Here is a 24,952-nt window from a genome sequence, read left to right as displayed (position 1 = left end):
GGATGTTCATTCCTGGAAATATTGGCAACTGTCTGGAATCTTTTCCATTTGTGAATAATCTTCTTCACTGTAGAGTGATGGACTTAAATTATTTGAAAATGGCTTTATGACCCTTCCCAGATGAGGGGCAGCAAACATTGTTTCTCTAAGATCATTGCTGATGTCTTTCCTCTTTGACATTGTGTTAACACATACCTCAATGCTGGAGAGCAGCAGACGCCTAAATCTTCAATTTCAACACTTGCTGATGATAAAATTAATCAAAAGCACTTGATTAGCAGCTGCTGGCTTCTACTCATCATTCAGGCTTTTAAGAAGAGACTGGTCATGGTATAGGGTCTCCTGTTTGAGCAAGGAGGTGGACTAGAATACCTCTAAAATGGTTTTTACTATGTCCTGATACGTAAAATCATAGAAACCGGGATTGGGTGGCCTATAAATGTAATAAACAGTTAAACAGTTTAATAAACAGAAACCAAAGAGGGTGTACTTTCTTTTTCATATGACAGTATTTCCATCAGAAATTTTAAAAAGATTCCTGGGGCTGGGGAAGATGCATATACCTGCATTTTTCTGTGGCTGGAGCACACACACAAAAAATGGGAAAATCTCTTCCATAATAAAATGATTTTTGAAATAAATGGAACCTCTGAAATGTCTATTGCTTTGCCTTAAATCTGGTCCCCTTCAAAAAATACTGGGATTGTAATTTCCACAACTATCAAACAATTGTTATTTAATTGTAAGGCACACGCAGGAAGAGAGAGTGGTGAATGAGACCTAATGAGATATAAAATTAAGATTTTGTCTCGTTGGTTTAACTTTGGTCTCATAGATGACAATACTGTTTGTTTCAAATCTAAGTTGAGGAAAGTTTACAGATATAAGCATCTTATAGAGAGAAAATGAAGCTGAAAACCAAGAAGTGATGATGATGAGAAAGTATTGAGAAGATACTAGAGAAAGTATTGAAAAGATAGAGCCGAGGTGGCGCAGTGGTTAAATGCAGCACTGCAGGCTACTTCAGCAGACTGCAGTTCTGCAGTTCGGCTGTTCAAATCTCACCGGCTGTCAGCCTCTGCTTTGCTGCTGCTTCGGCTGCCATGAAACGGGGAGGGAGGGCATGGTATTTGGGAGAGGTTACTTATTGTGCTGGAGGAAGATTCTGGAGTTCTGCTGCCTGTCGGACTACGCATGCGGAGGAGGTTCCCGCCAAGGCTAACGGCACCGACATTCCATCTTGGTGATGCCTTTCGAAGTTATCTCACACCTCACATTTAGGATAATTATGATTGGACTGTAACTGGGATGCCAAGGGGTGGGGAATGGGTTATTTTATATATCAATCGCTTTCGCGCCTAAATAATCAGTCTTCGCTTTGCTACGCCTTTAATCATTTATAATTAGTAAAAGTACACTTGATTTCTACCTATGGAGTCTCGTGGTCTTCTTTCCTAATTACTCAATGAAGAGGTGCTGACACCGGCTCAGGGTTGACTCAGCCTTCCATCCTTCCGAGGTGGGTAAAATGAGGACCCAGATTGTTGTTGAGGGCGATATGCTGACTCTGTAAACCGCTTAGAGAGGGCTGAAAGCCCTATGAAGCGGTATATATAAGTCTAACTGCTATTGCTATTGCTATTGCTAAGATGCCTGTTATGTTTCTAAACAACTTACACTGGAACAGTCAAAATATATCATTGAGTAAGTTTGAATCTTAGGTTTAGGTTTAGGTTTAGGTTTATTGGGATTTATATGCCGCCCTTTTCCCTGAGGGGACTCAGGGCGGCTTACAACCACAGGGGAGGGGAAGTGCAAGGTCAAAACAAACACTTTGTGAACAAAAGAAAAATAATAAAACACAGCTTTCATTCAGCAATCAAACACTCGGGCGGGTAATTGGAAGCCTATCCCCAGGCCTGCTGGGAGAGCCAGATCTTGAGGGCTGCGCGGAAGGTCTGGGTCGTGGTGAGGGTGCGGATCTCCATGGGGAGCTCGTTCCATAGGGTCGGGGCAGCAACAGAAAAGGCTCTCCTCCGTGTGGTCGCCAGTCGACATTGACTGGCAGATGGAATTCGGAGGAGGCCCAGTCTGTGCGATCTGATTGGTCGATTTAGGGAGGTAATCGGCAGAAGGCGGTCTCTCAAGTACCTAGATCCACTACCATGGAGTGCTTTAAAGATGGTCATCATTATCCTGAAGCGCACCCGGAGACCAACAGGCAGCCAGTGCAGCTCGCGGAGGACAGGTGTAACGTGGGCGAACCGAGGTGCGCCCACTATCACTCGCGCGGCTGCATTTTGGACTAGCTGTAGTCGCCGGATGCACTTCAGGGGCAACCCCATGTAGAGCCCATTGCAGTATTCCAGTCTAGAGATCACAAGGGCTCGAGTGACTGTTGTGAGGGCCCCCCGATCTAGGTAGGGCCGCAACTGGCGGACCAGGCGAACCTGGGCAAATGCCCCCCTGGTCACAGCTGACAGCTGGTGGTCAAAAGTGTTTCTAGGCACTCCCATCTCGCATAAGAAGGGCAAAGAAACAGTTGCAGTGGAAGAAAGATGATCTTTGTGTCAGAGGAGGATATTAGATCAAAAATGCCTTGTGACATTTGGCATCTTACATCTGGTGTGGATTTAGGAACAAAGAATTTTTCCAGCAAATACTGTTAGACAATGAAAACATTTCATGGAACAGTAGAACTGAAACTTAGAGGATTTTCTAAGAAAAGGATTCAAACAATGCTAGTTCAGCAGGACATAATCACCCAGCACTCATCAGCTTCACTCCCACAGTACATGAGATGTGCTTTTATTAATAATTGTTATTGTAACAGTAAATTCTAATACAGACTAAATTCCAAGAACGAAAACTGAAGAGAAACAGAGTAAAAAATGCACCAGCAAAAAGAGAAAAGTAAGAATATAATTTAAAAAAGAATTATACAAAGAAAAAGGATTATACAAAGAAATTACATCCAAACTTCATCACAAGTGTAAACAAATATAATGATGATTCACTACTTGTAAGGTTGCAAACATTTGTCACTTCTTCCCATATCTTATGTCTTATCTATAAACAAATCCATAAAAACATCTTTTTAGCAGAAATGTTCATGAAGTGTTGCCAAAAATAATATCATATGTTTCTTTAATCTTTATCAAATGAACCAACTTGCCTTTCTTTTACTTCTAATTGCCTTTCTTTTACTTCTAGCAATCCAGCAGTCTTCAATTCATTCCAGTATTGTTAAGGTGACCAGATTTTCAGATTGGTAAAGAGGGACACCTTTGACCGGGGAAGGGGGGGGTGGATTAAAAATTTTATACGGAGCAACAAAATTTTTCATACAACGCAAAAATAGTATTGCAATATTTTTTTTATTTCAACATAACTACAATTTACAAATATAAATTCTAACTGTTGCCAAACATCAAAATTTTGATCACGTGACCATGCGGATGCTGCAACGGTCGCTAAGTGTGAAAATGGTCGCTAAGTGTGAAAAATGGTCATCAGTCACTTTTTTTCAATGCCATTTTAACTTTGGTCACTAAGCCCATTATACCACCTTTCTTGCCACAGTTCTTAAGTGAATAACTGTAGCTGGTATTTTGTATTTTGGATAGAATCTTTTTTTAAATAGCCTAAGACAATTTAAAAAAAGAATCCACACAGAGTAAATTGAAGTAAAACATTTCAAACTATTTTTTCTATGCACAATATATTTCAAAGTATTGTGCATAGAATTTTTAAACATGGTTTCACTTCAATTTATTTTGGATAGAATCTTTTTTTAAATAGTCTAAGACAATTTAAAAAAAGAATCCACATAGAATTTTAAAAAATCCTATGCACAATAAATAAAATATTATTTTAAAATACATTAAAAAAATAAAAGAAAAAAACCCAGCTCACTTACCAGCAGGCACAAGTGAGCATTGCAAGTCAACCCAGAATGATGTAGATGTTAATACAAAGAACTGAGCAAATTGAAATGGTGAAATTAGTCAGGGAAATATTTTTCAAAGAAACTTTGCAACCATTTTTTCTACACAAGCAGACCTCCAACCTCCGTGCCCCTCCCCTCCAGAAAATCCAGGAAGTAACACTCACAACCTCTCTAGCCAAGTGTTTCCTGCAGCGCTATGGTACTTGGTCATTTTTTCTTATAAAATGAGGTAAAAGGGGCGCCGGGGGGGGGTCCGTTTTGTTGCTTTAACGTTTTAATATCTTCAATGAAAGTACTGAGACAGAGAGAGAGAGGTTAGACAGGGTGTCTTTTGTATTGCCCCTGTTAGGATTTCTTAAGCAAATCCACTGGGCTTTCAACATGAAGCCAGAAAATCGGGACTTTTTTAAAACGGCCCGGGACACGGGACAAATTGTTATAAAGTGTGATTGTCCCGCTGAAATCGGGACATCTAGTCACCTTGATTGTAGGATTTGATTTCTCTTCATTCTCTCTTTGTCCCATTTCACAAAAGTTCTTCGAGGATTTAAAAAGCCTCTTTTGTAAATCCAAAGGCAAAAAAAATGATTCAGGTTATTCTCTTGGTTTGTCTCTTATATTTCGCTTTTAAATGTTAAAAACCTAGCCAGTTTCTTTTGTAGATCTGATGAAACATCCTTTTCTAAGTCATACTCTCAGCCGATATCAGTTGTAAATCCACTTTCAATACCATTTCTATCATGTCAGCTAAAATTTGTTCTGCTTCTGTCATATCTTCAATAACATCTTTTGGACAGTGTCTATCCATAGAAGCAAATGTCATTACTGACAATATTGGCTACTATTTTCTGATACATTCTTCAAAAATCTCCTTTTTGTTATATTATTTTTTTATTGTTATACTGTACAATGCAACATTTTACAGGTTTGTAAACCTTTCTTCTGCCTGAAATTGTTAGTCCCTCTAGTGTCCACTTTTTGAAATCATGAAATTACTTATCCTTGTTTTGTCTTGTAAAAGCCAAAACAAAATCCATTATCTGAAATAAACTGCTTGTTCTTTATAATGAATTCCAAATTCTTATTGTAAAAGCTTAATTATTTCAATTTCATCTGGGCCCTTAGTCCATTTATAGCATTCTAAGATCCAAACCTTATTCACCATATTTTTCGGACTATAAGACGCTCCAAAGTATAAGATGCACCTAGATTTTGGGGAGGAAAAGAAGGGGAAAATATCTGCCTCTGCCTCCCAGCAATTTGCCACCTTGCAACAAACAGTACAGAGAATATACACTGTTTGTAGTGTTATATTTCAGACTATACTTGTACAGATGCTGTTAAAATTGATGTGCTTTCTTAAGGTGACCAGACGTCCCGATTTCATCAGGACAATAAAGCTTTATAACAATTTGTCCCGTGTCCCGGGCCATTTTAAAAAAGTCCCAATTTTCTGGCTTCATGTTGAAAGCCCAGTGGATTTGCTTAAGAAATCCTAACCGGGGCAAGGCAAAAGACACCCTGTCTAACCTCTCTCTCTGTCTCAGTACTTTCATTGAAGATATTAAAACGTTAAAGCAACAAAACGGACCCCCCCCGTGCCCCTCTTACCTCATTTTATAAGAAAAAATGACCTAGTACCATAGAGCTCCAGGAAATACTTGGCTAGAGAGGTAGCAAGTGTTACTTCCTGGATTTTCTGGAGCGGAGGGGCACAGAGGTTGGAGGTCGGCTCGTGTGGAAAAAATGGTGGCAAAGTTTCTTTGAAAAATATTTCCCTGAATAATTTCACCATTTCAATTTGCTCAGTTCTTTGTATTAACATCTACATCATTCTGGGTTGACTTGCAATGCTCACTTGTGCCTGCTGGTAAGTGAGCTGGGTTTTTTCTTTTATTTTTTTAATGTATTTTAAAATAATATTTTATTTATTGTGCATAGGATTTTTTAAAATTCTGTGTGGATTCTTTTTTAAAACTGTCTTAGACTATTTAAAAAAAAGATTCTATCCAAAATAAATTGAAGTGAAACCATGTTTAAAAATTCTATGCACAATACTTTGAAATATATCGTGCATAGAAAGAATAGTTTGAAATGTTTTACTTCAATTTATTCTGTGTGGATTCTTTTTTTAAATTGTCTTAGGCTATTTAAAAAAAAGATTCTATCCAAAATACAAAATACCAGCTGCAGTTATTCACTTAAGAACTGTGGCAAGAAAGGTGGTATAATGGGTTTAGTGACCAAAGTTACAATGGCATTGAAAAAAGTGACTGATGACCATTTTTCACACTTAGCGACCATTTTCACACTTAGCGACCGTTGCAGCATCCTCATGGTCACGTGATCAAAATTTTGATGTTTGGCAACGGTTACAATTTATATTTGTAAATTGTAGTTATGTTGAAATAAAAAAAATATTGCAATACTATTTTTGCGTTGTATGAAAATTTTTGTTGTTCCGTATAAAATTTTAAATCCACCCCACCCACCCACCCCCGGTCAAAGGTGTCCCTCTTTACCAATCTGAAAATCTGGTCACCTTATGCTTTCTGAAAGTATTGTTATACTCTGCTATGTTAAAGAATAGCACTTTTTAAATCAATAGCACTGGGCCTCTTCAGATCAAGCATTTATTTTAAAAAGCTTCTTCATTTTGTTAAGTTGTCAAATTAATAATAAAGCAGTCTTTAAAAAATAAGGTTAATAATTTGAACATTCCATAGGCATTTATAGTTGTTGACTTGTCTCTTTGCAGCAAACAGCCTGATTAGCACAAGAAAAAAAAATCTGCCTCCCAGTAATTTGCCACGTGGAGCAAACAGCAAGTTTCACTTTCAATTTCTCCCGATCATCAGCTGTTACAGCTGCAGGGATTGCTATAGCTTATTGAAGCCTCCACAAACCCCCGTTTGCTGCAAAGAGGTAAATTGCTGGCAGTGGTGGGTTTCAAAATTTTTAGAACCTATTCTATAGGTGTGGCTTGTTTTGTGGGAGTGGCTCGATGGTCATGTGACTGGGTGGGCATGGCTTGGTGGGCATGTGACCGGGTGGGCATGGCCAACTTGGAAAATGTGGTGAAACTCACTTAACAACGCTCTTGCTTAGCAACCAAAATTTTGGACTCAATTGTGGTCATAAGTTCACTTTCTTTTTCTTTCTTTCTCTCTCTCTTTCTCTCACTCTTTCTTTCCTTCCTTCCTTCCTTCCTTTTGTCTCTCTCCCCCTCTTTCTTCCTTCCTTCTCTCTCTCTCCCACTTCCTTTTTCTTTCTTTTTTCTTTCTCTTTCTATCTTTGTCTCTCTCTTTTTTTCTCTCATTCTCCCTCCATTCCTTCCTTCTTTCCTTTCTTGTGTGTATCCCTCCCTCCCTCCCTCCCTCCCTCCCTCCCTCCCTTCCTTCCTTCCTTCCTTCCTTCCAGAACAGGTTCCAAAAGGCACGCTAAATTTCACAAACTGGTTCTGGTGTACCGGTGCGAACCAGGAAAAACCTACCCCTGATTGCTGGGAGGCAGAGGCCGAAGGGTTGGGGCCAGTGAGTAGGTGGGACTACATTCAGTGTATAAGACGCACTCAAATTTTCACCTTCTTTTAGGGGGGGAAGGTGTGTCTTATACTCTAGAAAAATACGGTAGCTTTTTGTTGCTTATTTCAGATTATTTAAATTCTTAAACTTATGATGAAATTTTTCTTTTGTTCAGGATGGAAGGCAGACTCAATTGATGAATTTGTGCAAGGTATCCTGGTTCAGAAATGGGGGCATTAGATTGATTTGTGCAATGGTTCCCTATCCATAGTTTCAATTTGCTCTTTCAGCAGGAGCCATAAATCCCAGGACCCCTAAACTGCACACCAGATCTGTTCTAAGTTTAGTTTAGTTTAGTTTAGTTTAGTTTAATGAAATTTGTATGCCGCCCACTCCCATTGGGACTCTGGGTGGCTCACAAGCAAGATAAAAACACTTAAAAAATTAAGAAAAGATACAATTATTAAAACAATACAACATCCATTCAGTCTAAGTGGGGCTGGATATAATCAACAGCCCCAGGCCTGCCGGAACAGCCAGGTCTTGGTCGCTTTCCGGAAGGCCGGGAGAGTGGTGAGGGTCCGGATCTCTACGGGTAGATCGTTCCACAGGGCCGGTGCAGCCGCAGAGAAGGCCCTCCCTCGGGGGCCGCCAGCCAGCAGTGTTACCCCCATTCAGAATCAGAGGTGTTATCTCCCCTTGACTTTGAAGAAGGTAAAGTCAGAAGAAACTGCCTTTGGCTTGGGTTGAATTACAGGCAAGGCTGACTACAGAGACGTAAATCTAGCCATTACAGATTTTTTAAGGCACTGGCAGGGAGGCAAGAGAAACCATATGCATCATGACATCATCACTCAAATGGTCATCTGCACAATGATGTCATCGTGGCCTGTCACCGATGCCGGTGCAGGTTTGAATTGGACCTTTTAACTGAAAATGCATTAAGAGTATGAAGTTTAATGCCGTTTCAGCTAAACTTAAGAAAAACAGACCCAATGTAACCTGGAGGGGGAAATGTCAGTTGAAAGATGGCCTTGCAAAAATTGGAGCCAACGGCTGCTGCAAAGGACAAAGACTTGGCAAGTAGACCAGCTCTTAAAACTTATTCAGACAAGGAAAGGACTTGAGATCACTCGCAAGTGGCCCTGGCAGCTGCTCCTCACAAGGAGACGGCAAGTCAGTGGTTTCCAGTGATTTTAGAGTTGTGGGAGATGATGCAAGATGCTATCTTGCACAGACCATGACAGGCACCTTTAAAGGACTATGTTGACATACCTGCTTGTTCTGACCCCTCCTTCTCCCACATCAACACACACTCTGAGCCAAAGATAAGTTACGGCATTTAATTAACAGACAGACAGATCCTTGGCAGCAAACCGGCACAGTTAAGCCTTGGCAGCAATCCAACACAGATAAGCCTTGGCAGCAATCCAGCACAGATAAGGCTTGGCAGCAATCCAGCCTGCCAAGCTCACAATAATGTTCTCCGACATTAGTTCCTGCATTGACTTCTGCAAGAGGGGTGTGTGCACAAGTCCTTTTATAGTCTGGAGAGGAGCCTAATGACCACCAGCTGAGTGCAATTACCTCCTGTACTTGCGCAACTGTTCCTGACGCCTATTAGCTCTCCGGTGCCGGGCATCTAGGAACAACTCCCTTGGCTCCTCCCCACTGCTGACGTCCGGATCACACTCCCTTGTCTCCTCCCCACTGGTCCAAGGCTCAGGCGCCTCCTGGTGGCCAACCAGCCTCTCTGCGCCATGCTCAGAGTCAGAACCCTGTCCAGGGTCCTCCACATCCTCCAGAGTCTCCTCCCCATTGGTCCAAGGCTCAGGCGCCTCCTGGTGGCCAACCAGCCTCTCTGCGCCATGCTCGGAGTCAGAACCCTGTCCAGGGTCCTCCACATCCTCCAGAGCCAACTCATAGGGCTCTTCGCTGTCAGAGTCTGGTGGCAGCTCCAATGGCTCCTGCTGGGCCACAATACCTGCTATTCTAATTACTTTTGGAAATTGGTTGTTAACTGTTTTTTTCAGTTATTAGAAATCTTTGATTGACAACTTTGATAGCACTAGGTGAGTTTCTCTTCAATTCTCAGCAAAATAAGGTTTTGACTAGAAGATTTAAAAAAAAAAAACAGCAAAGGGGTGATTCAAAGTTTGATTTTAGTAATCTACAAGTGCACTAAAGGTCCAGATAAATTTGAAATAAGATTTTGGAATTATTTAAAAAGAATTCTCCCTATGGGATAATGTTTTTGTTTTAAATATTTTTTTAAACATGGTAAGATACATTTTTTAAAAAATTGGACATTAGAGGGAACTAGAAGGAACTAAAGATTATAATTAAAGGAAAACACATAAACTCAATTTACAATTACAGAATGGAGGAAAACAGTAGTGGTGGGATTAAAAAAAATACTATCGGTTCTGTGTGTGTGCTTAGTGGGCATGGCCACATTGTCATGTGACTGAGTGGGTGTGGCCAGGGTTTCATGTGACTGGGTGGGTGTTCTGACCCCCCCTTCTCTATCCAGGAATGAAAGCCAAACAGATGTACAAAAGAATGTTTTAATCAGTCCAAGCTCTTGTTGGCTGCAAGCCCAAATAAACAAAGATAATAGCTCCAGCAGAAAGTCCTATAACTCACACCACAATGCAAACCCAGCTTCTCTTATCTCAAGCCACTTATCCAAGTTGGCTTCTCTCAGTTTGTGAACGCAAACAAGTACGAGAACGTTGACTTCTGTAACCAGGGCGTGGCACCAGCAGTCTCTTTTATCAGCAGGAGGGGATCTTGATCAGCATCAGCTGTTCGTAATCACCTCCTGTAGTTACTCCGTTGTCTTTTACACCAAGTAGCCCTGCGCCTGCATGCATCCTGAAACAACTCCCAAATGTTTTCCTGAACATTCCCTTTGATCCAATGCTCTGCCGCCACCTGGTGGCCAACCAGTCTCTCCTCGCCCTGCTCAGAGTCGACACCCTGTCCAGGGTCCTCCACCTCCTCCAAGGCCGACTCATAAGACCCCTCACTGTTGGAGTCTGGCGGCAGCTCCAACAGCTCGTGCCGGGCCACAACAGGTGGGTGTGGCCAAATTAGCAGTCCATTTTGCCAGGGAGCATGGGGCTGGACTAGATGACCTCTAAGGTCCGTTCTAGCCCTGGATTGCTGTGTTGTTCAAAGCATCCTCTGAAGCTGTGTCCAGTGCCAGCCAGGTTTGTGGTCCCTTCTTCCTCTCCTTCCCTCTTTCTTTCTTTCTCCCTTCTTTCTTTCTCCCTTTCTTTCTCTTTCTTTTTTCTTTCTTTCTTTTTTTTTCTCCCTTCCCTCTGTGGGAATCAACCCTCCTCCCAAATAAAATATTACTCATAAGAAAAGGCTCCCAGGAAAGCAAGATAAAATCAAGCTGCTAACAAAGAAACCTGCCTGATGCTCATTCCACATTCCTGCCAGATAGAGAGAATGAGATAATGACCCTAGAGAAAGTGGAAGCAGGGCATGGAACAGAACGGGCATAGAGAGCGGAAAAAAAAACAGGCGTGAGCCTCAATGTCCAGTCGTGGGGAAAAAAACTTTTTGTCCAACTTCTTATAGTCTTTGCACAGCTTGTACAGATCGTCATAGTGTTAGAAACCTTATTTTATGTTACACAAACCTCATGATTTTTCTCAGCGCACTGAAATGGACTTTAGAAGAGGAAAGAAATACATTTTCTGGCTTTTTTAAAAGATGTCTGTGTCCCTCCTCCACAGTACCCTTAAATATAGCATAATATTCCGGTCATGTGGTCTGCAATATACCCAAGACGGCTGCCCCCACACACACCAGGCACGTCCTCATTGTTCCAGTCCTCACATATGATTACAAGTATGAATCAGGTTTTAACCTGAATACTTTTCTGAGAGCCACACATGATTAACTAAGAGAAGTATGTGAGGAAGTGCTATATTTAAAATCTTCTAGATATGGAAATTTAGCCCATGCTCTCCCCCCCTCCTCCCCATCCCTTACAACAAAAATCCTTTGTGGGGGGAAATGAAGCTCACGAGAATAATCAGATATTGAGGTGGAAAGGGCTTGAAAGGTGTTGTGGCCCAGCAGGAGCCGTTGGAGTTGCCACCAGACTCCGACAGCAAGGGGCCCTATGAGTCGGCTCTGGAGGATGTGGAGGACCCTGGACAGGGTTCCGACTCCGATTAGGGCGCAGAGAGGCTGGTTGGCCACCAGGAGGCGCCTGAGCCTTGGACCAGTGGGGAGGAGACAAGGGAATGTGATCCGGATGTCATCAGTGGGGAGGAGCCAAGGGAGTTGTTCCTACATGCCCGGCATCGGAGAGCCAATAGGCGTAAGGAACAATTACACAATTACAGGAGGTAATTGCACTCAGCTGGTGGTCATTAGGCTCCTCTCCAGACTATAAAAGGAATGCTTGTGCACATGCCCCTCTTGCAGAAGTCAACGCATTAACTAATGTTGGAGAACTGTGGTTTTAGCTTGGCAGGCTGGATTGCTGCCAAGGCTTGTCTGTGCTGGATTGCTGCCAAGGCTTGTCTGTGCTGGATTGCTGCCAAGGCTTGTCTGTGCTGGATTGCTGCCAAGGACCTGTCTGTCTGTTAATAAATTCCGTAAAGTATCTTTGGCTCAGAGTGCCTTAGTGTGGGACGAGAGGGTGTCAGAACAAAAGGCATTGATGGGTTGCATAAAAATGAAACGCAGGCCTTGGGGAAGGGATGAAACGGTGGTGGGAGCTAAATTTTGATCATCCTAATAAGGATTGATTTATGGAGACATTTAATACAATGGTAGATTTGAAGAAAAGGGAGGCAGAGGGGACAGCACAATTTATGCCGGTGGACAGCACTTTAGCATGAACATCTGGCTTACTAGATCTCTGATGGCAAACTTATGGCATGTGGCAACAGGTGGCATGCAGAGCCCTCTCTGAAGGCATGCCAGCCATCCTCCCAACCTAGCTCCATCGTGCCTGCACGCACGCCTCCCTCAGGCCAGGGAGGCGCACGCACATGCATGATGGTCTTCGGATCTCTGCCATGCATAGGGGGCACTCAAATTGCCTTTTGGGTCCTCGCACAGTGCCCTCGCACCCTGTTTTGTTTTCCAGGTTGGTGCACGGGGCCTTCCAGTCCCAAAATGTCCCCCCCATGCTTTGTTTGGGACCCTGGAAAGCCTCCTGCACCAACTTGGAAGCCAAAAATGGGGGAGGGAGGAGGCCCATGCGTGGGTGGGAGCATGGAGGGGGGGTCATGCGTGTATGTGGGGGGGTCACATGCACATGTGCAAGGGTGCAGGGTAGATGTGGGAGTCGCATCTGCATTGCATTATAGATGAGTGCGCATGTGTGCACTGTCATACCCGCATGTGCGTACTTTCAGCACATGACAACAAGAAGGTTAGCCATTAGATTGTTTAAAGTTAGCTCAGCAAGAAGAAGCTAAGGTCAATGTAGAGATGTCATTAATTTCTTTATTTCTTTTTTCTCAATAGATTTTAGACTGTGTTTGTTAAAAATCCATACCGTGTACGGGTTCTGGGAAGTGGGGGGGGGAGGAGGGAGGGGGGTTGGGGGGGAGGGGGGAGGGAGGGAGGGGTATGCATTAGGCTAGACAAGAATTTGGTGGTAAACTAGAACTATTTTGACACACAAAAATATTGTACTCCGATGTCTCACTGATTGAGGAATGATGAAATGTTTCTTTTAAAAGAAAATAAAACTTTTGAAACATCAAAAAAAAAAAAAAAGGTTAGCCATGACTGTGCTAGACTCTCTGAAAGACAACATAAAATTAATATTTCCATCAAGGAAAAATTACTTAAAAGTTCAGTTCAAGCAGGGGATGATGAAAACAAAATTGTCCAGTTGTGGATTCCTAAGAGTGATTACCGTATTTTTCAGAGTAAAAGACACACCTTTCCCCACCCACCCCAAAAAAGAGGGTGAAAATTTGGGTGTGTCTTATACACCAAATGTAACCCCATGCACCCACCAGCCCCCACCCTTTGGTCTCTGACTCCCAGCAATTTACCTCCTTATAGCAGTTAGACTTATATACCGCTTCATAGGGCTTTCAACCCTCTCTAAGCGGTTTACAGAGTCAGCATATTGCCCCCAACAACAATCCGGGTCCTCATTTCACCCACCTCGGAAGGATGGAAGGCTGAGTCAACCTTGAGCCGCTGAGATTTGAACAGCCGAACTGCAGAACTGCAGTCAGCTGAAGTAGCCTGCAGTGCTGCATTTAACCACTGCGCCACCTCGGCTCCCTTGCTCCTTGCAGCAAACGGGAAAATGGGGCTTGTGGAGGCGGCAATAGGCTATGGCAGCGATGGAGAACCTTTTTTTGGCTTGTGTGCCATAAGTGGGGGGAGCACAGGGTTGGGTCGTGCATGGGCGTGCCGCACCCATAATGCAATGCACAACCACCAAGCATGCATGCGCGCATGACAGGCGCCACCCCCCATTTTTTGCATCCTTTTTTCGCCCTCCCCAGGCTCCAGAGGCTTTATAGGAACCCGGGGATGGCGAAAACTGCCTCCCCCGATCCCACCACTTATGGCACAGGAGGCCCTCTGGAGGCTTCAGGAGCTTCCCTGAAGCCTCCGGAGAGCAAAAAACGACCTTACCAGCAAACCGGAAGTGATTTCCGGGTTGCTCGTAGGGGTTTTTTTTGTCCTCCGGAGCACAGGTGGCACGCATGCCATAGGTTCGTCATTCCGGGGCTATGGCAATCCCAGCAGCCTGAAACAGCTGATCATCGAGAGACACGTGCTGAAACTGAAATTGAAAGTGAAACCAGCAGTTTGCTGCAAGGAGACAAATTGCTGGGTGGCAGAGGCAGATTTTTTCCCCCTTCTAATCAGGCTAAACTGAAACAAGCTGTTTGCTGTTTGCTGCAAGGAGGTAAGTCAATAACTATAATTGGCTATAGCCGTGATGGTGAAAGCCGCATCAATTTTAACAGCATCTGTACAAGTATAGTCTGAAATGTAACACTACAAACAGTGTATATGTACTGTTTGCTGTTTGCTGCAAGGAGGCAAATTGCTGGGAGGCAGAGGCAGATTTTTCCCCCCTTGTTTTCCTCCCCAAAAGCTAGGTGCGTCTTATACTTCAGAGTGTCTTATACTCCAAAACAAATACAGTATTTCAAATCATTATGTGAATTTCCTCTTTTGTTCAGCACCAAGCTACGCCACCTTCTCAAGCGGTTGCCTCCCTCCTTGTACCCCAGGCACTCATGAGGTAGCAGACCAAAGTTATTCAAGGCCAATCCCAATATGAGTTTGATGCAGTGGTGGGATTCAGCTGGTTCGCACCTATTCGGGAGAACCGGTTGGTAACTTTCTAAGCAGTTCAGAGAACCGGTTGTTGGAAGAAATCTCCTTTTGATTTTTCCCCACTTTAGAGGGCTAATCTGTAAGGAAGGCAGGAAGGAAACATTCTGGTGTTGTTTCTAGCCTAATCTTTATTGCCCTGCTTACAGAAACTGCCTCTCTGGTTATTGTAACAACTAAGGTGAAGCACCCATTGATGTGAGTGACATTGGGTTGGCCACGCCCACCCAGTCACATGACCACCGAGCCACACACACCCAGCTGGTCATTAGGGCAGAGAACCAGTTGTTAAATTATTTGAATCCCACCACCGGTTTGATATACAAGCTGCCTTGCTGCCTTGCTGGGCAACCTTCCACAACTTAGGCCCACCTAAAGATGTCGAAATTTGGATTCATAAACCCAAAGTCAGGGGTGGGTTCCAGCTGCTGCTACTGCCCGTTCGCTCACACGCACGCATGCGCAGTACTAAAAAAAATGTTTGTGTGCATGCGCAAAAGCAAAAAACAAGATAGCGGTTTCTAAGAGCCGAGGTGGTGCAGTACTGCAGGCCACTTCAGCTGACTATTATCTGCAGTTCAGCGGTTCTAATCTCACCGGCTCAAGGTTGACTCAGCCTTCCATCCTTCCGAGGTGGGTGAAATGAGGACCCAGATTGTTGGGGGCGATATGCTGACTCTGTAAACCACTTAGAGAGGGCTGAAAGTCTAACTGCTATTGCTATTGCTATGGCGCCACTGAGAGAACCAGTTCGGGGGTGTGGCAGGCCGAATTACTACCTACTCAGCCTAACCAGCCCAAACCAGTAGGGACCCATCTCTACCCGAGGCCTCTGGATGACACTGACTTGGTGAAAGCTTCCCCAAGTCCATTTCTCTTCCTTAAATTAATGAAACTAAGACTGATATAATATTGGAAAATCCAGCATTTTCCATTGCATCAGCAGCTGGAGTAAGACAGAGGATCTATATAATCTGCAGCCTTAATATTTTCATGATGCAAACCCAGAAGGGGAACTATTCTTTTGTAGATTTGCCTCTGAGAACATCTGGGGGGGGGGGGCGGGATGATCTTTCATGGGAGGAAGGTCAGAGGGAAAGAAGACTGATGAAAGAAGGAAAGTGGATCCCAGATGTATTGTTCTGTGTTGTCAAGCCCACAAACACAGAGCGTGCTTGGATTTGCTTATGACTGCAATTAGCACGGTCAGCAGATACTATTCAGTGGGTGGAATTCCTCAATTGTGTCCCCAGGGGGAGATCCGGGACGGTTCATCAGAAAAAAGAGCATCATCGCAGTCATGTGAAACTTTCAGTCATACCAACAGAAGTTGACCTCTTCAAAGGGAATAAGGAGCATTATTCTGTCAGAGCAATCGGTTTAGTTTCAGCTGAAAAGAGGAAGTGTCTATGACCACCAGGGACTTCCTGGAATGTAATCGTCTGATGGATTCCTTTGCAGATGTCACTCATGTCTGGAAGTTACATACAAAGAAGGGAGGGAAGCACCATATTGTTGATTCCTGCCCACAGTGTAATTCATTTTGCTAGGGAATTCTGGGAGTTGTATTTCCAATAATTCTGAAGAGGGCCAAAGGCTGGCAAGGACAGAGTCTTGTCTCTGCTACTAAATCATCAACATGTTAGATTTAAATACCCCCTACCTGTTGTGGCCCAGCAGCGGCCGGCTGAGTTGTGGTGGAATCTGACAGCGATGAACACTATGGGACTGCCCTGGAGGCTGAGGAAGACTCTGGGTGGGGGGGTGTTCGGAGTCAGAGCAGAGACTAGAGATGCCTGTTGGCCACCAGGTGGCGTCTGAGTCAGGAACACTATGGGACTGCCCTGGAGGCTGAGGAAGACTCTGTGGGGGTGTTCGGAGTCAGAGCAGAGACTCGAGAGGCCTGTTGGCCACCAGGTGGCGTCTGAGTCAGGAACACTATGGGACTGCCCTGGAGGCTGAGAAAGACTCTGTGGGGGTGTTCGGAGTCAGAGCAGAGACTCGAGAGGCCTGTTGGCCACCAGGTGGCGTCTGAGTCAGGAACACTATGGGACTGCCCTGGAGGCTGAGGAAGACTCTGTGGGGGTGTTCGGAGTCAGAGCAGAGACTCGAGAGGCCTGTTGGCCACCAGGTGGCGTCTGAGTCAGGAACACTATGGGACTGCCCTGGAGGCTGAAGAAGACTCTGTGGGGGTGTTCGGAGTCAGAGCAGAGACTCGAGAGGCCTGTTGGCCACCAGGTGGCATCTGAGTCAGGGAGCAGTGAGGAGGAACAGAGGGAGGTTGTCCCTGACGCACGGATGCGTAGAGCTGTTAGGAGGAGGGAGCAGCTTTGGAAACAGGCTCATAGAAGGAAATAGGAAACAGGTGCTACTGAGTGGCTCCTCCCAGAGAGCTTGAAGTATCCAGCCCCACAGTAACTATGAACGTTGTGTTATTTTAAACTGTTGTTTGTCTTATTTATTTATTCCCTTCCCCTTTGTATTGTAAGCTGCCCGGAGTCCTCCGGGAGTGGGCGGCATACAAGATTAATAAACTATAACTATAACTAACTATAACTTATAGGTGGGGCGATGGGAGAGGAATTTTGCAGGAAACAACAGTTATTTATCCAGGTGTAGCGAACGTTTGAAGAAATCCGTGAGTTCAGGCCTTGTTTTCCTAAGAGATAATTTTCTGGGCTCCCGGCCAAAGGGTTGACTATCTCCCTCCTTAGTCGTGGCAGACAGCCAAGCCACCGTCAGTATAAGTTAGATGCTTGGGACAGAACACTACCCATCTGCGTGATAAGGAGAGACATATTTTCAAGAAGCCAAGCTTGCTTGTGGTGTTTCATTTGCTGCCTTTTCATTCAGAGTTCTCACCAAAGCATTTGCCTCTATCACAAAAATACATTTTTTTTAAAATATTTATATATTGGTTTATGGATTTTAAAAGAAGAGGGTTATCTATTGTCTAGCTAATCACATTTTTTTTAGGTAGTGAGTAAGGTGCTCGCCCAAACACTTCTTTCCACCTACCTGTAGTCCAAGGGCTTCCCTTTCCATGGACTTTGGGTTCAGTTTTCACTGGTCATAAGTTGGGAGCAGACAGCAATCCTGAACAGGAAGGAAGGACAGCTCTGCCCCCAGTTATATACATCTTTCCCTTCATGGCAACAGGTGGGAAGTGGAAAATGTCAGTGTTCAAACCCCAAAACCTGATGCACCCACCCAGGAAAAGGCAAGAGAAGTCGCTTCGCTCAAGGAAGTCCCAGCCCACCAAGTCAAACATGGCCAGTGCATATATAAAGGACAGTTGAGAAACCTTGTGGTTTCCTCCCCAGAGTTTGTGGGCGTTGCATGCTTTCTCTCTCTCTCTCTCTCTCTCATGTACGAGACTCAGTCTGCAGATAAGCAGCACGCCTCTGGGTTCTACTGTTGCTTCCACATTTCCCCCGAAGGACACACGATGGAAGCGGCTGCAGGGTACCCCTCTGTTTTCGTTGTGGACCCGACACTAAGGGATGTTCCCTTTGTGCCACCCAGACGGAGGAATCCGAAGAAGTGGCAAGCGGGCCAGCTGTTCTTGGGGCTCCTCGTCCTGCTGATGCTGAGCGGCTTAACCATCCAAGCCTATCTCCTGATTTCCTTCCGCAAGGACCTGGATGCAGCGATGGCAAAGGTCATAGAGAGTGATAAAAGTGTGGTGAGAATGAGATCCTAATGGGACAGGGAGGAGAGGCCAAGGAGTTGGAGGAGGAACCTAGTCAATGAATACGCTGGACCGTGTGTCCTTGATGTGGTAGTGTCTGGTTTCTCTTCGGTTGAAACCAGGACAACTCTGATATCGTTTCTTAGTGCGGTTGGCTCCGCATGCTAAGTGTGTGCTCTTGTATGTGTGCAGGGGATATGTGTGGTATGTTGGAGAAAAAAGAATAATAATTTCTTAGGTATGATAAATTCAGAGTACTGACAATGGTCAAAGTAGCTTTCAAAATTATTGATGGGAGACAAGAGGGAGAAGGGTAGTTCCAGGAAGTCAATTGAACAGCAGGATGTAATTTCTACGGTCATTTAAAACAACGGAGCTTTCAAAAGCTATTAAATTAATCTGATCTAAGCATGAAACCAATGATTAATATGTGGCACTGCAATTTTTAGTCTATTTTAATGTACCTTGTATTCGATGGAAATACAAAGTGCAATTAAACGGTAACCTTGCCTCTTTCGGAGAATTTTACAGATAAGTCAACGGAGTATCTTCTATTTGGAATCTTTCAATATTTTGCAACTGTTTTCCCTTTTTTTAAAAGGAAAAAAATGACAGAGGCTGGTCTTCATATATTCCTCCAAGCCAGTTCGATAGCTTGCCTGATTTTGGTAGCATGTTCTATAAATGAGCCATTGCTTTCTAAATCATTGGTGTGAACCAAACCCACTAAGAGTTTATACTCACAAATCATGATTAATTGTGAATTAGCCTGATTTGTGAATCCAGCCATTGTAGATCTAATAAACATTTGTCTTCTTATTCTAGAATCCTCTTTTTTCCTTTTTTTTTGGACATTTCTGGATTATTAACTACTAAAAAAGCCAAAAATAGGGGGGAATGATATCATTTTATGCTGGCTTGGGGTTAAAACTTTATGTTGACAGAGATTCAGACTTCAGATGTGTTTCAAGGCACATAATCAAGGAATGGTTTCCATGCTGAATTGAATTCTATATTAGATTTGTTTTTCAAATATGTCCTTTTTTTATATCTCCCACAACTTGATTTGCCATTATTTTATAGATGGGATTATATGCAATTTCCAATGAGAAGCATAGCTTTCTTTTTTTACAGCTGTTCCCTGGTTATCCTGATACAATATAATAAAAACAATCATAATAACATAATAATATAAATGCATACCTAAACTGAGGATAACAATTAATTATTATTATTATTATACAATTGTATCACAGCGGCCAGTTGTTTCGCCGGATTTGGCATTGGTTACTAGTCGGGCCCCACCCAGGGGCCTAGGACGTCGTAACGTATTTTCGTAATATGCGTGCACATCCAAGCAGTGCGGCTTTTTGCATTTGACTGATGGTGATTTTGTCAATTTTTAACTGTTTTAAATGTAATTCCAGTGCTTTTGGAATAGCACCCAGTGTGTCAATTACCACTGGAATTACCACTGGTGGTTTGTGCCATAGTCGTTGAATTTCGATTTTTAAGTCCTGGTATTTTGCGATTTTTTCATGTTCCTTCTCGGTGACCCTGCTACCACCTGGTATTGCGATGTCTATGATTGTGACCTTATTTTTCTCAACCAGTGTGATGTCTGGTGTATTATGCGTGAGTATTTTGTCCGTTTGTATACGGAAATCAAATACTGGCGCATAAAATACTGGCGCATAATACACCAGACATCACACTGGTTGAGAAAAATAAGGTCACAATCATAGACATTGCAATACCAGGTGATAGCAGGGTCACCGAGAAGGAACATGAAAAAAATTGCAATTATTATTATTATTATTATTATTATTATTATTATTATTGACTTTCCATGGTTTAAGATTTATTTCCATGCATATGTAGGCTGAGCACGAGATCAGGATATACAGCATTAGGAGGTTTCTGTTTTTATCACGTTTCTAATAGAACCATAATAGCAGAGGTTTTCATGCAAAAAGGAGAGTTCTCTTCCTCTGTTTTTGCTGGTTTCCGTTCAGACTGACTTTCTGCTCTTGCAAATGCAACTAGATTTGGGGGCAGAGATAGGCAGTTCTAAGAAATATAAGCTATTTTCGCCCACATTTATGCCTTCGCCAATTTCCCTTGCTGAGGCATTTGCAGAATATTTTCAGGCACTACTCATCCTTTCTTAAGAGGTTTCAACACTGGATGCTCTGGGTGGTAATTCAGCTCATTAAAGTGATGAATGATTAAATGTCAACGATTCCTGTAAGGATATCCTGACTAATTCATCCCATGCATGATCTCTGTGCATATATAGAGCGAATGCAGGACCAAACTTTGTGGATAAATACACAGATGGTAAATTCACCTTAATTTAATCTCTGTTGTGGTTGCCCCAGCTGCCTGTTATTGTATTGATTTTTTCCCCCAAAGATTCTTTATATTCCTATCGTGTTTTCCCGAAAATACGACATGTCCTGATAATAAGGCCAGGCCTGATTTTTGGGGTGGGTGTAAATATACACCCTCCCCTGAAAATGAGCCCCAGTGAAAGGGTGCCATGGCCAGCATAGAAATTTAATTTTTTTTAAAAAAAAATTTAATGGGTTTATATGCCGCCCAATCCCGGGGGGGGACTCAGGGCGGCTTACAAGTACAAATAAAATAAAAATAACATACAGGGGAAGAACATAAAACAATACAAACATTTTAAAAAGACAACATACATCCGGATTAATTGGGGGTTGACCTGGTTTGAGTCAGCAATCCCAGGCCTGCTGGAACAGCCATGTTTTGGTGGGTTTTTGGAAGGCTGCAAGGGTGGGGAGGGTCCGGATCTCTGTTGGTAACTCGTTCCACAGAGCCAGAGCAGCAACAGAAAAGGCTCTCCCCCGAGTGGTCGCCAGCCAGCATTGTCCGGCCGACGGCACCCGGAGGAGGCCTAACCTGTGAGTTCTTATTGGACGTTGGGAGGTATGCAGCAGGAGGCGGTCTCTCAGATATCCAGGCCCAGTGCCATGTAGGGCTTTAAAGGTAATCACCAGCACTTTGTAGCGCATCCAGAGACTAATAGGGAGCCAGTGCAGCTCGCGGAGGATAGGTGTAACACGGGTGTACCGAGGTACCCCTGATATCGCTCGCGCGGCTGCATTCTGGACCAGCTGCAGTCTCCGAACACTCTTCAAGGGCAGCCCCATGTAGGAGGAAGCCCTTTGCTTTCCTGGTCACCTCAGTGCTTCTCGGCTCATTAATCGGATCACCTGAGCTGATCCGGCTGCCATTCACAAAACAGCTGATTTGCAGGTGCTCCTCATGCCATCTCTTCTCCCCCCCCTTCACTCGCCGGGCATGGCAGGCTTACTCTGCAGCTTCCAAGCCGGGGCAGAGAGGCGGCAAAACGCTCATCCCTGAGGATGAATCAGACGCTTCGCTGGAGAAACTGCCCCACGCCAGCCCAGACTTCCTAAATCTCTCGCTCCCCAGATTGTCTCCCTCACAAAGAAAGCACAACACGACGCATGGCGGTGATGGGACACGTCAGGGCAGTGCCGGCCAGCCACTCAGCCGCCGCAAAGAACAGGGAGGGGAGGTGACAGGGGCGACAGGACATCCAGTCCCACCTCCTGCATCCCCAAAATAATAAGACACCCCCAATAATAAGGCCAAGGCCATATTTCGTGGGTCAAAAGAAAATAAGACCGTATCTTATTTTTGGGGGAAACAGGGTATTGGAGAAATAGAAGGGAGCAACATGTGGAATCCAGACTTCTGTTCAGAATTTGGTTTTGAACTTTCTTTTGGTGGAAATTAATATTCTAAAGAAATGCGTTAAATAAATAAGAATGTCTTTTTGGAGAAGAAGCATGCATATGTAGCAAAAGGAGAGTGCTTTTTCACTTGGTTTATTAACAATTGTCTACTGCTTTCTTTGTTTGTTTAGGGAGCAGCAAGCAATGCGACTGCTGAAAAAATTATACAAGGTAAGTTTCTCTTCTCTGTTGTTTCGGTCTTAAACCTAGATTTGTTTCCATGTGATACCCTTTAAGTGCCTCGGGGGTCATTATTTTTCAGCAATTAATAGGAAGTAGACAGTGGTGGGATTCAAATAATTTACCAACCAGTTATCTGCCCTAATGGCCATCTGGGTAGGTGGGGCTCGGTGGTCATGTGATCGTGTGGGCGTGGCCAAGTCAATGTCACTCAGGTCGATGGGCACTTCGCCTTAGTTGTTACAATGGTAGCAAGGGTTAACCGGAGAGGCAGTTTCTGTAAGCAGGGCGATAAAGATGAGGCTAGAAACAACACCAGAATGTTTCCTTCCTGCCTTCCTTACAGGATTAGCCCTGTAAAGTGGGAAAAAAAATAAAATAAGATTTCTTCCAACAACCGGTTCTCTGAACTGCTTAGAAAGTTTCCAACCGGTTCTCCCAGATAGGTGCGAACCGGCTGAATCCCACCACTGGAAGTAGAATTAAAACAGATTTCATAGATAGTGTAATATGGTACTACGGAAAGTTCTATTCCCACATGACAGCTCCATAGAGCAAAGGACTCCAGGTTAAAGAAAGAGGCTGATGGAGCAAATCTATCTGCGGTCGCTAAAATTCAATACCAACTTGATGGCGCACAACCAATCCTTCCAATGCTAAGTGGTAATTTCTATGCTGCAGATTCAGTCAGTTTGCATGCTATTCCTTCCCTCTTTGTAGGGTCGGAAGTTTACTGATGATGAAGGGTCCTCTTTTAGCCCATTCTGCCCCACACAATGGACATGCAAATGTGTATGTGTATACTGGGGCCATCTCCTTACTGTTTGCCCTTTTCTTTCCAATAGTGAAGAGCCCCAAAAGGGCTTTTTTTCCCCCAGAGGGCAACTGGATGTTTCGCTTCTCATCCAAGAAGCTTCTTCAGCTCTTTCCAAAAGTCCAGTTGCCTTTTGGGAGGGGCGGGGAGGAACATTTTTGGGACAACCGTGACCTGGATGATTGAGAATCTCCGTAGACCCATGGTGAATAGTATTGATTTGCAATGAAATATAGGAAAGACGGAAGCAATTCAATTCAATCATCAATCAGTGTGTTTTGACTGTACGAAAGAAACACTCGGGCATAGTTCTCTTCACTGTTTAGCATTTCTAACTAACAGATTAGCATTTCTTAGATTCATTTTCCAAACAGATGGCAAACCATTTGGATTCAGCGTGTCAAAAATGTAGAAAAAGCCCGAATTTGACACTGCTGGCTTGTCAACCCCTCCCTTAAACAAAAGAGAAACAATTCTCTATCTCCATGCCACTCTGAACAACAACACTAGGTGGCAGCACTGAGGTTGAAGCTGAACTAGAAGCCCTGGGCCTCAACTTCAGCCCTAGTAGTGGGATTCAGCCGGTTCGCACCTATTCGGGAGAACCGGTTGTTAACTTTCTAAGCAGTCCGGAGAACTGGTTCTTGGAAGAAATCTCCTTTTGGTTTTTTCCCACTTTACAGGGCTAATCCTGTAAGGAAGGCAGGAAGGAAACATTCTGGTGTTGCTTCTAGCCTCATCTTTATTGCCCTGTTTACAGAAACTGACTCTCTGGTTAACCCTGATTACATTGTCACAGTTAAGGCGAAGCGCCCATCGACCTGAGTGACATTGATTTGGCCATGCCCACCCAGTCACATGACCACTGAGCCCCGCCTACCCTGCTGGTCATTAGGGCAGAGAACCGGTTGTTAAATTATTTGAATCCCACCACTGCTAGTATCCTTCCTCAAGGCATGTGAGCCTTGAAGAACGGCATGATTGATTGCTCTCACAATCCAGTGTTCCCTGAGATCCGATAGTCCATGCTGCTTACCTTCTGCAGCCTACCTGAGGCTGCTCTGGGTCACCTGAAGCCTTTATTCTTAAGCAACTTTGCAGAATGTTCTCCTGCAGCCTCTGAAAATTCTACAAGAGCCATTCTTTCACATCCTTCGTGGCTTCCAAATAGTGAATAAAAATGGGTCATGCTTTTGAGGATAGTTGCCAGAAGTTGTGAATGCAGATGTGTTGTGCCATTTGACACACATGTCATAGGTTTACCAGCACTATCACAGCCAAAGATCCTCCATCCAATGTGTTTTTTTTTAAAGAAGACATTCAGGAATATTATTTTTAGAAGTCACAATTTCTTAATTTTTTTTAATAGTTCACTGATTGTGGTGGGTATTGCTCCTGTAATATAGTAAAAATACCCACTTTTCGTCTCTTTATTCTAAAGCATTTCTCTGAGCTGAAGGAAGCTTGAAATGATCTGGATTTCTTAGCATTGCCCAGTTGCTCTATCATCAGAAGAGACAGGCAACTATTTCTGAAAGGCAAAAAAGGACTTAATCCCCTGTTAATAGATAAATATGATAAATAGATATAATAGATATGATAGATGGCTGGCTGGCTGGCTGGATAGAGATAGATAGATAGATAGATAGATAG

At 43.7% G+C, this 24,952-nt stretch overlaps 1 protein-coding gene across 1 annotated transcript in view; it reads left to right on the top strand.

The window, feature by feature from the left end:
• The first annotated feature begins 18,271 nt into the window (after positions 1–18,271).
• TNFSF14 (TNF superfamily member 14) overlaps positions 18,272–24,952 on the top strand; it is a 13,880-nt gene continuing 7,199 nt past the window's right edge. Inside the window, exons 1-2 of the mRNA XM_087707936.1 lie at positions 18,272–18,484; positions 22,437–22,476. Of these exons, the coding sequence (XP_087564062.1) occupies positions 18,272–18,484; positions 22,437–22,476 (253 nt within the window). The remainder of the gene's footprint in view (positions 18,485–22,436; positions 22,477–24,952) is intronic.

Source organism: Thamnophis sirtalis, unplaced genomic scaffold, assembly GCF_051295495.1.
Source record: "Thamnophis sirtalis isolate CommonGarterSnake01/CBP01778 unplaced genomic scaffold, rThaSir2_p1.2 scaffold_3, whole genome shotgun sequence".
Taxonomy (NCBI): Eukaryota; Metazoa; Chordata; class Lepidosauria; order Squamata; family Natricidae; genus Thamnophis; species Thamnophis sirtalis.
This window is presented reverse-complemented; position numbering and strand designations above follow the sequence as displayed.